The following is a 13,714-nucleotide window of genomic DNA, read 5'->3' as shown; positions in this document are numbered from 1 at the left end:
TTGGCCTTATGGCTTTTGGGCCTGTAATGAAGTAACACATTGTGGTGAGAGTGCATGGTGGAACAAAGCTGCTCACTTCTGGGTGTCTGGGAAGCAAAGAGAAAACTGTAAGAGGCCAGGGTTCCAATGTCCCCTTGTGGCACACGCCCTTAATCCCAGGTACTTGGGAAGCTGAGATATGCGATCACAAGTTCAAGTCTAGCCTAGGCATTTTAGCGAGACCTTGCTTGTCTCAAAACAAACAACAAAAAACAGGGCCAGGTACAGCTAAGTGCTAGTGCTTGCATAGCATGTTCAAAGCCCTGAGTTCAATGTACTGTATGTCCGACAGGCATGCCACCCATAACCTGGCTTCCTTCTACCAGGCCCCACCTCCTAAAGATTCCATTACCTACCCCCCAGTTGTGCCGCAGGCTAAGGACCAAGCCTTCAACATATGGGCTTTTGGGGGACATTTTAGATCCAAATGCTTATGGTCTGATACCATAGGTAATTCACTGATTTTTAACTCCTTTTAGATATTCAGATCAGGCTCTATCAATAAATTTGATAATATAATTCTTTATTCCTTTCTAAGATATGATTAAAAACTTTGAGACCTCCAAAAATATAAAGAAAGCCATAGTTTTAAATATTAGGAAAGTCACATTCAGATTTATATGTCTGGATATTTTTATGATTAGAGATTCTAACAAAAGGAAGACCTATAATTTTACATATGTTGTTAAGCACAACTTAATACTGCTTAAAGAGTTTGCAGAGTATTCTGTCAGGAACACAAAAAAATGTTATGTCCTTCCTATGAAACAGGAGAGAAGGTAAAATGAGATAAATACAATGACTTTTAGAGGTAGATGACAGAAATTTTTTTTTTTTTTTTTGGTACCGGGGATTGAACTCCTGAGTACTCAACCACTGAGCCACATCCCCAGCCCTATTTTGCATTTTATTTAGAGATAGGGTCTCACTGAGTTTCTTAGTGCCTCCTTGCTTTTTGTTGAGGCTGGCTTTGAACTTGCAATTTTCCTGTCTGGCCCTCCGGAGCTGCTGGGATCATAGGCGTGAGCCACCGAGCCTGGTGATGACAGGAAATTTGAGGGATACTATTTCTTTCTTCTCCTTGAATTAGTAAGCTGGACCTTATTCTAAGATAAAATTTTATTTCTGAGATAGATAGACAGATTCATTTATTCATTCATTCTTATGTTCATTCATACGTAGAATGGATTGAGCCCAAGACCTTGCACAGACTAAGCAAACAATACCATTGAGCTGTAACTGACGCTCTATTTTTTTGTTTGGTTTTTGGTGTTGCTGGGAATTGAACCCAGGGCCTCGTGCATGGTATGCAAGCACTTTACTTACTATTGAGCCTTATCCCCAGCCCCTGACCCTCTGTTTTCATTGTTGGTAATGGTATTGCTATTTGTTTGAGTCAAGCAAGTTCTCACTGTGTTGCTCAGGCCAACCTTGAACTTGTGATTGCCTGCCTCAGCCTCCCAAGTAACTGGGATTACAAGCATGTGCTATGACACCCAGTTTATTTACACACTCAGGATAGGTGTGTAAATGGATCGCAGGTTACCAGTATTAGCTACAGAGGGTTGAGGTAGAGATAGATAATTTTGTGTTGTTGTAGTATATTTCTCTTTATTATTACATGTCTGTTTCATTCATATTTTCCTAAACGTTCTGAAACTTATTTTTTTCCTTAAATGTTTTCTGTAATTCAGTTGTTCCAATGTACTAACTTTTCATTTTTATACCCCTGAAACTATTTGTTTTCATAAATTGCCTCCGTTGTTGTTATGTATTCAATAGCTACACATGAATTTTCTCTTGTCATTATAATAATGTCAAAACAAGATGATTTTGTTTTCTTCTTTCAATATTCCTCCCTCTTCACAGCCCTTTTTACTTTTCTCAAAACTTCACCTGGTAAAGTAGTTTGAACATTCAAGCTTAATGTCATAGCATGTGATTTTATACATCTGGAAAAAATTCCTGGAAATTCCTTTTGCTTTTTTTATGTTTTTCCTTTTGCTATAGCTTGCTTCTAGCTTTTTTGGAAAAAGAGAGAGATGAATAAGGAGATAGGATTATAGTGCCTGAGAATAGGCACTCAATAAATCTAAGTTAAAGGAGTTTTGAGAAAATTTGGCATTGTGGGATGAATTGAATTAAAGGGGCAGTGATGGAACGGCATGTTTAAAATTTAAAGGTTGGAGAAAATTAGCTTCAGTTTAGGCCATAACATAAATTATGATGTGGATTCTTATATTTTTTAGTTAAAAACCTGAAAAAATATTTAAACTAATTTTTAACATTAATTTTTGTTAAGTTTTGAGAGAAGAAAGAAATATTAGGTATTTTTTTGTCATAATTTAAGATGCCTTTGTGCTTTAAATGAAGTTTATTTCTGAAATATTAACATATGAATGAATAATCTAATGATAGCAGAAATATAGTTGTTATTTTATCATTCCCTATAAAGTCACTAATGTGGAGCTGCTTATGGGTAGTTTAGGGCATCTCAATATATTAAGTAATGAGTTTTTCTAAAAATAGCAATTGAAGAGCATAAATACACATTTGAATTAATTTGTAATTAGTTTCAAAAGATACCTTTGTGGAAAGAAATATAAAAATAAACTGTTTATTTCATCACAAACCAGTTTGTACATTTTTCTAGCCTTTAGTTGGTGAGAAATGTTGTTAAGTGGGAAGTTTAAAATAATATATTATTGCTTTAAAATAATCTACCAGTTTTAAAATTCAAAACCTATATTTTATTGGCTTGAACATGTAAAGAACATGTTAACATTTTGAAAACTATGAGAATTATAGTTATCTTAAAATCTTAGAAATATATGACCAGTCTTGAAAAAAAAACTTGCTGAAATTACTTAGTAAATGAATATGTATTTGCCAAATAGTCTTAATTCACTGATATATATGTGTATATACTATATGAAAATTTATTCTGTTACAAAATGAAAAACTTTTATTCATTTTCTGACCTGTGACTTTAAATTCATTGCAATTTCTTCTTAAGAATAGAAAATAAGACTGATGAGAAGCCAAAATTAGAGAATAATCAGTGATTAAATTCATTCTATCTAGAAAAATAAATATTGGCTTATTGTTTTAGAAAATTAACATTTTGGCCAACATATGAAAAGCCTATGCTTCGTTACATAAGTATACATTGACTGTGAAATTTGAAAGCTTCCATGTAATTGATATTTTTGTATAGTTAATTCTTTGTAACTCCATTGTGAATAGAACCATGAATAGATTGACCCAGCTGGAAAGACTGGATTTGGGAAGTAATGAATTCACAGAAGTGGTAAGTTCCCATTAATCTCATTCTCTATAAGCCTTACATGTGATCAAGGGCAAAATGTGAAAATTCAAGTATTTCTCTTAAAAATTGAATAAAGGTATACATTTTTTGAGATATAAGATATGAAAGTTCTGCTGGGTATGTATGTGGCATGATCTGTAATACCAGTGACTTGAGGCCGAGGCAGGACGATCAGTTAGCAAGACTCTTGTCTCAAAAAAATGAAAGGGCTGGGGATATAGCTCAGTGGTAGGGCTTACCTAGCATACACAGGACTCTAGTTTAAATCTACAGTACAGGGAGGGATGGGGGATAGGAAGGACAGATATGAAAGTTCTTAACCTGAACTTTCCAGACAGATGGAAAAATTAACCAGCCATAGAAAAGTCTGACAAAAGTAAGGCTAAAATATGAAATTAATGAGAGGTCCATGGAAGAGATAGCCAGAAGTTTTTAGCATAGGAAACAGAAAGTTTGAGAGATTATAAGGAAAAAAACATCATTCTCAAATACAGCAATTGGTAGTGTAGTTTTGAGTCAAAAATAATTCCTCTGGGGGTGTTGCTTATGAGTTTGTTTAGTGATAAGATACTTCTCTGGAGTTTTACATAAAGGCTTTAAAGGGAAAGTCATTGAATGAAATAGTTGTTATTTTTGAGTTTGTATTGAGACCTGTCAATTGTGTTTGTCCTTTGTATGCTATAGTACACTGTGATGCTGAATCTAAAAGGAGTGTGTCTTTAGTGTTCAAAAGTAACTCAAAAAATAAAGTAGATTTCTTTAAAAAAGGAATTCATCAAACTCAATATCATTGTTAAAACTTTAAAATTATGTTCATGAGTTTGTTGTTCAAAATTGTGTTGGCTTTCACATGATAGTCTTTAAGAACAAAAATTTCTCAGGACTGTGTTGTGTGCCCTATGAGTAGTTTAGATAGCTAATTGTGCATTTCACCTTTGTCCAGTGAAGGACCATGTTGGTTTGAGATACCTTCCAGTTTCTTTAAAAAATACTTACTTTATTTTTTATTATGTTCTAACTAGAAGTGATTCCTTATGGATTTCACTATGTGGAGTTTTTATTCCCTGTGGGAGGAAAAATATACTGTTTCCTGAATTATTTACTGTACTCTTATTGTTTTCAGTGTATTAATTAATTTCCATATTAACTACATAAAAATTCTCAATTGTTAATTTTATGAATCCAGTAAGCTTTCAAAATTATCATTCATTTTTGTACTATTTTGATCTTTCAACATTATATACATATTTTTTAAACTTAGTAATGGAATTACAACAGTAAAGCACAAAAGGAAATTTTGTTTAATCCAAGATATATCTACAATTCTTTTTTTTTTAATATTTATGTTTTAGGTGTAGATGGACACAACAAAATGCCTTTATTTTTATGTGGTGCTGAGGATCAAACCTGGGCCCCGCCTGTGGTAGGCGAGTGCTCCACCGCTGAGCCACAATCCCAGCCCCTAGAATTCTTCTTTCTATGTTTTGTCAATAAATCTGAATGATGTGACTTTTTATGCAAGACTCACATTATTTCATTGATTAGATATGATGGTACTCTTTGCTGTCACTTGGTCATTTATTGCACCTGGCTTTGTGGGGTGACAGAAACATTCCAGTCTTAAGCTCCAATGCCCAAAAGCAAATTTTACCTGAATACAAAGGTCCACAACAACACTTAAAATTAGTTTTAGGTATTTAACACTATATTATAAACACTTTTTTTACCAAGTCATTAGAATTTTCCATTAGGAGCTTAAATGACAGAATTTTCTATTTTTGTCATATGGTTACGCTTTTGCTTATTTATCTTTCCTGTTATTGAAAATTTTAGTATGTATAGTGACTTTTCTCTCTATTAATGTCATGAGAAACAACATCTTTGTGATTTTCCTAAAATTTTCTAAAAGGCTGTATCTTTTTATTGATAATGAATGAGAAATTCTTTTTATTATATACTTCCAGGCAGTGGATCCCCCTTCCCCTCTTTTTTTTTTCCTCTTTTTTTTAGGTGCTGTGTTTGATCTCAGGGCCTCAGCCTCACACGCTAAGCAAGTGCTCTACTGCTGAGCTGTACTCCCAGGCCCCCTACTTTTATTTCTTTATTAATTGTATAGATAGTTGACTCTGTTGTATAATCCAAAACTTAAATGAGTTTTATGTAATCTACTTGTATGGAGTGTATATTGGAATTTCCCTTTAATAATGCTATTGTAGTAACTATAATGCAGTGGAATGGCTCATGTCTTGGCTGTGTTTCTCCCCTGCACCCAGCTTTTTCTTTTTCCCCCTTTTATTTAATGTTTTTAAACTAAAGGTTATATTGTACATTCTCAGGGCTTCTTTTGCCAGATAAAGGCATTTCTGTGAATTAATTTGATTTTTTTCCCTTTTCTATCCAAATAGCCTGAAGTACTTGAGCAACTAAGTGGATTGAAAGAATTTTGGATGGATGGTAATAGACTTACTTTTATTCCAGGGGTATGTATATGGAATTTTGGACAGCTTCACTAATTTCTGTCTCTTCTTTGCAGTAGTTGAACTGTGCATTTAAAAATTACTTTTAATTAGTTAAAAATGGATTATTTTTTACTTTTTTTATTAAACAGAAACAAATCACGCTTTTCTTACTATATTTGAGACATTCTTGATTAAAATCTGGAAATTCTCGTAACAGGCTAATAACTTAGTCTTTTTTTAGCATTATAGAGTATATCCTTTCCAGTAGTAGCAATTGAATTTTTTTCCTAATTTAGTTTGCCTGTGGAATTGTAAAGCTAGGATGATTTCTTACGGATAAATTATATACTCCCATAATCTAAAGAAGCCATAAGAATCCCCATATATGTATCTCCCTAGGGAGGTGATTAACAGCTAAGTTTCTAAAAAAAAATACATATCCTTTGTCACTCCATTGGGTTAAAGTTAATAGGAATTCTTAGCTTACTATTTTGAGTCATCTTTCTCATGTTAACATTTAATTATTTATTAAAATTGGCATTTTTTATTACCTGAATTTCTTATAAATTATTTGATACAGTAATTATATTTATTTTATTATTATTATTATTTTTATTTTACTTATAGTTTATTGGTAGTTTGAAACAGCTCACATATTTAGATGTTTCCAAAAATAATATTGAAATGGTGGAAGAAGGAATTTCGGCTTGTGAAAATCTCCAAGACCTCCTGTTATCAAGCAATTCACTTCAACAGCTGCCTGAGACTATTGGTTTGTATTGCTTTCAAATACATGTAATTTTTATTAAACCAAAGGCTTCCATGAAATTTTTATTTGTTACCACATAGCTTTACTGTATTGCCACATAATTAATATTATTTGAAGTTTTCCTGATAAGATCAGTTATACAATTTACTTGTTGTTAATGGTACTATGGCTTTATTTACACTAAAGAAATCTTATATAGAATCTGTATAACTGGTTTTTAACCCTTAATCATAGCCCTTATTTAGTAACTTTTTTCCAGGCCTACTTCATTATAGAGCATACAAGAAAACAGACTTGTTGAACAAATCTTGTGAGAGATCTGCGATTACTGAATCTGTATTTCTAAGAGTTGGAGACATGACTCAGTGATAGAGCGCTTGCCTGGAATGCACAGGGCCCCAGGTTCAATCCCCAGCACTGGAAATAAATTAAAAAATAAAAATCTGTATTTATTCAGTTTCTTATAAAATGAAATTTCAAAGGAATTGAATTATTTTAATGGAAGCACTAAATCCTAAATATTGTTATCTTTGAGATGTGTTAGCAACCCAACTCCACATTTTACATTGGAGTTCATTTTTGGTATTGCAAATTCTGTGGGTTTTGACATTTTTTTTTTTAAGTCGTTGATGGACCTTTATTTTATTTATTTATAAATGGTCCTGAGAATCAAACCCAGTGCCTCCCACATGCTAGGCAAACACTCTGCCACTGAGCCACAAATCTAGCCCTTGACAAATGTTTAATGACCTGTTATCTGTCATTATAACTTCATACAGAATAGTTTCACTGCTCTAAAAATCCTTTATGCTCTGTATCTTCATCCCTCCTTCCTTGAAACCCCTGGAAACCATAGATCCATAACTGTTTCTGTTAGTTGCCTTTTCTGAGATGTTACTACAGAGTCATACAACATGTAGCCTTTCAAATTGACTTTGTTATATTCATTTAAGGTTTCTCCATGTCTTTTCATGGCTTTGATAGCTCATTTATTTTTAAGCGCTAAATTATTTTTAACTGTGTGGATCTGCTGCTGTTTATTGATCTAGTGGAGAACATCTTGGTTACTCCAAGTTTGTGCAATTATTAATAAAATAACTATAAACAAAGATGTTAATAAAAAAACTTAAAAATAAATTTTACATATTTCTCAGTTGAATTAGTTGTTTTAGATAATGTACCTTTTGCAAATTCACTAGCATTATACTCTAATCAACACTTTTAATTTTTAATATTTTTATACATAGAATAGTTTGTTATAGACCTCTGCCTTTTCTTCTGTTAATTCAATAAAGGTTTTTTTGGGGGGTAGGGATGTTGGTTTCTTGTCAACCATGACATTGTTTTTAGGAATGGAGTTATAGCAGTAAATAGTGCAGACAGAAAGTCCCTTCTCTTATGAAGTTTACGTTTCATTGGGGGTTAGTAAAGATATATACACTGTATTAAAAGGGTTGTGGGTTAGACTTGTAATAGGTTAAGAGAACAGAATGAGCGGAATTGGGAGTGGTATCTCTTGATAGGTTAGTTTACAAAGTTCTTCTTAATTCTTGCCAAATGTAATGTCTCACATTGAATGTGGACTTCTAGTAAGTGTTGAAAAATTGTTATTTCTTCTTTTAATAGGTTCGTTGAAGAATGTCACAACTTTAAAAATAGATGAAAACCAATTAATGTATCTACCAGACTCTGTAGGAGGGTATGTGTTTTGGTAAATGTGTAGATCCTTGAAATTTTTACTTTTAGTTCAGCATGCCATATATATCTTCAGATAATTGCATAAATAACAACTAAAAGAATTTCTACAAATATTTAATTAAATAATTGGTATGTAGTTTGAGTAAATTGACAGACCTATTAATTTGTTTAATTAAGTTTACTTATATGAAGTTTCACTGGGTTCATAGTCAAGTTCAACTGTTCATGTTATTAAATTTTGAATTTTATATGTGTGTATATATATTTAATAATGTGTATTTCCATTTATAATTAAAGGTTAATATCAATAGAAGAACTAGATTGCAGTTTCAATGAAGTTGAAGCTTTGCCTTCATCTATTGGACAGCTAACTAACATTAGAACCTTTGCTGCAGATCACAATTACTTACAACAATTACCCCCAGAGGTACTATATTTTAAATTTGTTTTAGCTTTTTTCTCGTTTTTTTCTAATTATCTGTATTATAGCTACCAGTATTGTTTCATTTATTTTCTTTGTAAAACAATTTGTTATGTTCTGAATAATAACTAGCTATGTTAATTTAGAATATGTACCTAAATACTTTCCATTGTTCATGAAAACTAATAACTAAAAAAGGAATAAATTTACTCCTTATAAATGCAAAGAATCATTTTCATAATTTTCAAATACAATGTTATTAATATGTTCATTAACCTGTAGGCCAAATGTTTCTCTTTCAGATTGGAAACTGGAAAAATATAACTGTGCTGTTTCTCCATTCTAATAAACTTGAGACACTTCCAGAGGAAATGGGTGATATGCAAAAATTAAAAGTCATTAATTTAAGTGACAATAGGTTTGTAATATTACATTCATCAATTGGTTTTTAGAAGACTGAATGAATGAAATTAAAGTTTTAGAAAATATGATAGCATAGCTAATGCTTGTTCCTCTTTTCATATATATTTTAAAATTTGTTTAAAGAGATTGATCTAATTTATTTCTGATGTAAATTATACTGTGGTTGTCATTTTGGAATACAACCTTTATTCTTATTATAACGTTTTCTTCCTAAAGTCAGATCTTTTCCTTAATAATATTGTTGAACAAATCAATATTTCAATGTAATCTGTTGTTTATATTTTTCTGGGCAGAGGTACACTCATTTATACTGCTTGGACCACAAAGTCAAAGTGCAGAGCAAATTGATCACTGTGATCACTATATTGGAACAATATTTAAGTTAAAAATAAAGTATTCAAACCTTTTCCTGAAGTAAAAATACTGATGAGGATGATTAGAACACGACTTGTAGAGTGTTGTATACATCTTATTTTCATAATATCTTGTGAAATCTTCTGTGGAATAGTTCAACAGGTTTCCCCATTTTATTTAAGAGAAATTTAAGACTCATATTTAAGGTGACTTACATTGCTTGTAAGGTAGAGCTTTAATTTAAACTCAGTTTTCTGAATAGTTAATGATATTCTTTTTTTTTTTTTAAGAGAGAGAGAGAATTTTAATATTTATTTTTTAATTTTCGGCGGACACAACATCTTTGTTTGTATGTGGTGCTGAGGATCGAACCCGGGCTGCACGCATGCCAGGCGAGCGCGCTACCACTTGAGCCACATCCCCAGCCCAGTTAATGATATTCTGACAATTCCATTTTATTTAAACAGAACTACTGCTTTCTTATTAACTCGTTGTTTTGGCCTGTATTTCCTCTTCCCAAACTAGAAGACTTAGTTTTTAACAAATTGCCTTAAAAGGGGGCACAGAAGACTAGTTAGGCCTAAGATAGCAAGGTTGAAGTAGACATTCTGTTTTAAACAGGGTACTATTTTATTTTCACATTCTAATAAATGCTTATACTACTTTGTTTTTACTCATTATCATCTTAACATAGTGTTCTTGATTGTATAAGTAATGGCTCACAAAAAATACAGAGAGCAGTGCAGTTTTTACAACTAGCTATCTCTAAGAGTACTTCCTAAATACAAATAAAAAGCCAAAGCAATTTTATAAGATAGTACTTAATGTTTCCTTGTTTTTTTCCTCTAAGGCAAGGACAATTTTGACTTGTATATAAAACATTTTTTTGAAGTTGTTGATTACCCATTTTCTTACTTACTGAGTGATTTGGTTGAAGAATTATATTATTAAAACTAGATCTCTTTTTTTTTTTTTTGTATACGAAGACCTATATTGGGCTTTTCTCTCTCTTTTTTTGTCCTGTTTGCATATGTCATTTTATAACATTGTTCAGAAGACCATCAGATTTGGCTTTGATTCATTTACCTCCAGCCCCAACTCTCATTCATTTTAAATATTGTTATTTTAAAGTTTAAGTTTTGTCTGTATTTTTTCCTACAGATTAAAGAATTTGCCTTTTAGCTTTACAAAGCTACAGCAATTGACTGCTATGTGGCTTTCAGATAATCAGGTAGGTATTCTGATTCTGTTAATTACTGGAATTCTAATTGTTATATAGTTATGCATTCTAGTTTACATAGGGCCATTTAAGAGCACTTATACACTGTGGTACATATATAAAAATGTATTTGTATATAAATAAAAATATTTAAAATATTTAGAAACATAATTTTTGTAGCACAGTTGTAATAAATAAATAAGGCCTATTGAACTTGCCAAATTTTTAAGCCCGTAAGAGTAGAGATTAGGAAATCAGATTTAGTACTTCCTATCTTAATCAGTAATGGCACCATATACTTGTCAGTTTTTCTGAATATGCTTAAATCTATTCTTTGAGCAGTTTTCAAGAAAACAATGCATTGTTTTTAACTAAAGTCCTCATGGTGAACAACAGAGCTCTTGAATTTATTGCTCCAGTCTAATTGAAATTTTGTACCCTTTGACCAATATATCCTCATATATCTCTCACTCAGCCTTTATTCTATTTCTGTGAGTTCTCCTATTTTAGATTCCACATGAAATGACATCATGTGATATTTGTCTTTACCTTTGGCTTATTTCACTTAGCATAATGTGCTCCAGGTTCATCCATGTAGTTGCAAATGACAGGATTTCCTTTTTTTCTAAAGCTGAATAGTATTTAATTGTTTATACATATACATACACCACATTTTTGTATGCATTTATCTGTTGATAGATGTTTAGATTGATTTCTTAGCAATTGTGAGTACTGCTGCAGTGCACATGGGAGTACAGATATCTCCTTGAAATACTGAATTTATTTTCTCTCTCTATGCATATGTATGTATGTACACACACACACACACACACACACACACACACACCCTCACATACATACATATTTATAAAATCAGTAGTGGTATTAATGAATCATATAGTTCTTTTTAACTTTTTTGGAGGACCCCATCTAGACTGTTTTCCATGATAACTGGACTAGTTAACATTCCCACCAATAGTATGCAAGGGTTCCTGGTAAATTTTTTTTTTTTTTAACAAAATAGAATATATAATTTGTTGATCTTTTTAATTAAAAGAATTAAAGCTTACTATTTAACTTTGAGCAGTACCTCCCCCCCCCCCCCCGAGGTTTGTATACACTGGTCTCAGATTATTCTCATAAGTTTCATACATAGCCAAATTTGCTTGAGAAAACTTATATCCCTCTTTTGAGTTATATTACCAGCCTTGAGATGTTGCTATAGGAAAAAAAGCCATTTGGGGCTGGGACTGTAGCTCTCTGGCAGAGTACTTGCCTAGCACACATCAGGCACTGGGTGTGATCCTAGCACCACATAAAAATAAACAAATAAACTAAAGGCCTGATGTTCATCTACAACTACCAAGGGGGAAAAAATAAATCCACTTATTTGTATTCCAGGATTCTCTAATCATTTTAACTATGGACCCTTTTCCTACCTCTTACTAATATTCTAAAATGCCCTAAGTTGATGTTAATCCATGGGTCTTAATTAGACTGTAGTATTTAACTGCTTTACAGATCTGGAAAGAAATGATATTAAATAAATGAATTAAAATGATAATACATTTACTTTTTTAGAGCTTGAATACTACATATATGTGAAAATCTTCTCAGTTGGTTATTGGAACTTGATTATTTGAAGCTTTGTACCTGGAGTCAGAAAACATTTATGGGGCTCTGACTTATGCCAGATACTAACTAAAATAGGGACAAGGCATAGTTCCTGATATCAGACTAAATTTATTAGTACATAAGCACTTATGTGGATAAATTAATGCCAGCAAATTATGGCAGATTTTCCATTTTTAAAAATATCTTTATTTATTTACTTACTTATTTTTATGTGGTGCTGAGGATCGAACCCAGGGTCTTACGCCTGCGAGGCAAGTGCTTTACCACTTAGCTACAGCCCTAGCCCAGATTTTCCCTTTTATGAAATTATCAACTACTACAATTTCTTCATGTTTACAGTGTCCTATCATTTTCTCCCCATTACCCACTATTGTTTAAAAACAAAAATTGTATGGCAGGGTCTTTATTCCTCATAGTTTGACAAAATATCTAGTAAAATAATATCAGATCTGGCTTGAAAATTTCCCTTGTGGTATGAAACAAATATTATGTTGTAAAAAAACTAAGTATAATGGAAATAGTCTGATTGTGAATTTTGAAAACAAATTGCTCTGCTATTTAATATTTATTAAAATTACTACATAGATAGTACATGATTAATATTTTTCATGAGTCTCTGAAGGCATGGAGAAGAACAATTATTTATTAATTTATTCCCTCATTTATTTTATGATTCTGATGAACCATTTATTGACTAGTTGCTTTGTCAGGCTGTGTAAGATAGGGAAAACAGTGATATTTAGAAAATCATTGTAATACAAACTGGTATGAGTAGGACTACTTTAGGATTACAGATGGAGAGGATAATTTGGGGATTTAATGTCATGTTTCCCAGAGGAGGGAATGTCTGCAGTACCTGAATTACCACTCAAAAGAGGAGTAGAATTTTTATTTTATCAAAGAAAGGATTAATAGTGTTCTTATTAGAAGGTTTATCATGAACCATGAGGACTTAGATGCAAAGCATCCTAGTATATTTGATAACTCTACAAGTGGGTCATTGTGACTAGAACATGACTCTTAAGATGAAAGACATAGGAAATGAGGTAGACAGAGACCAGTTCTTGGAGAGTCTTTTATCCATGCAAAAGAACCTGTGTTACAGTTCAAGGATGGCAAAGATTTTAAGTCCTTTGGGTATATACTTAGGAGTGGATAACTGGGTAAAATGATGGTTCCATTCCAAGTTTTCTGAGGAATCTCCATACTGTTTTCTATAAAGATTGCACCAATTTGCAGTATGAGTACCTTTTCCCCCACATCCTTGCCAACATTGTTACTTATATTCTTGATAATTGCCATTCTGACTGGACATGGAATCTCAATGTAGTTTTAATTTGCATTTTTCTAATTGCTAGAGATGTGGTAT

General features: G+C 32.1%; 1 protein-coding gene across 6 annotated transcripts in view; it reads left to right on the top strand.

Annotated features, from left to right (window-relative positions):
• Erbin (erbb2 interacting protein) overlaps window positions 1-13,714 on the top strand; it is a 137,417-nt gene that overhangs the window by 81,138 nt on the left and 42,565 nt on the right. For all 6 annotated transcript variants that reach the window (XM_027951576.2, XM_071612555.1, XM_071612553.1 and 3 more), the window contains exons 8-14: window positions 3,286-3,349; window positions 5,773-5,847; window positions 6,454-6,598; window positions 8,222-8,294; window positions 8,591-8,720; window positions 9,017-9,132; window positions 10,653-10,722. In XM_027951576.2, the coding sequence (XP_027807377.2) occupies window positions 3,286-3,349; window positions 5,773-5,847; window positions 6,454-6,598; window positions 8,222-8,294; window positions 8,591-8,720; window positions 9,017-9,132; window positions 10,653-10,722 (673 nt within the window). The remainder of the gene's footprint in view (window positions 1-3,285; window positions 3,350-5,772; window positions 5,848-6,453; window positions 6,599-8,221; window positions 8,295-8,590; window positions 8,721-9,016; window positions 9,133-10,652; window positions 10,723-13,714) is intronic.

This window comes from Marmota flaviventris, chromosome 5 (genome assembly GCF_047511675.1).
Source record: "Marmota flaviventris isolate mMarFla1 chromosome 5, mMarFla1.hap1, whole genome shotgun sequence".
Taxonomy (NCBI): Eukaryota; Metazoa; Chordata; class Mammalia; order Rodentia; family Sciuridae; genus Marmota; species Marmota flaviventris.
The sequence above is the reverse complement of the archived record's forward strand: the minus strand, read 5'-3'. Positions and strand labels throughout refer to the sequence as shown.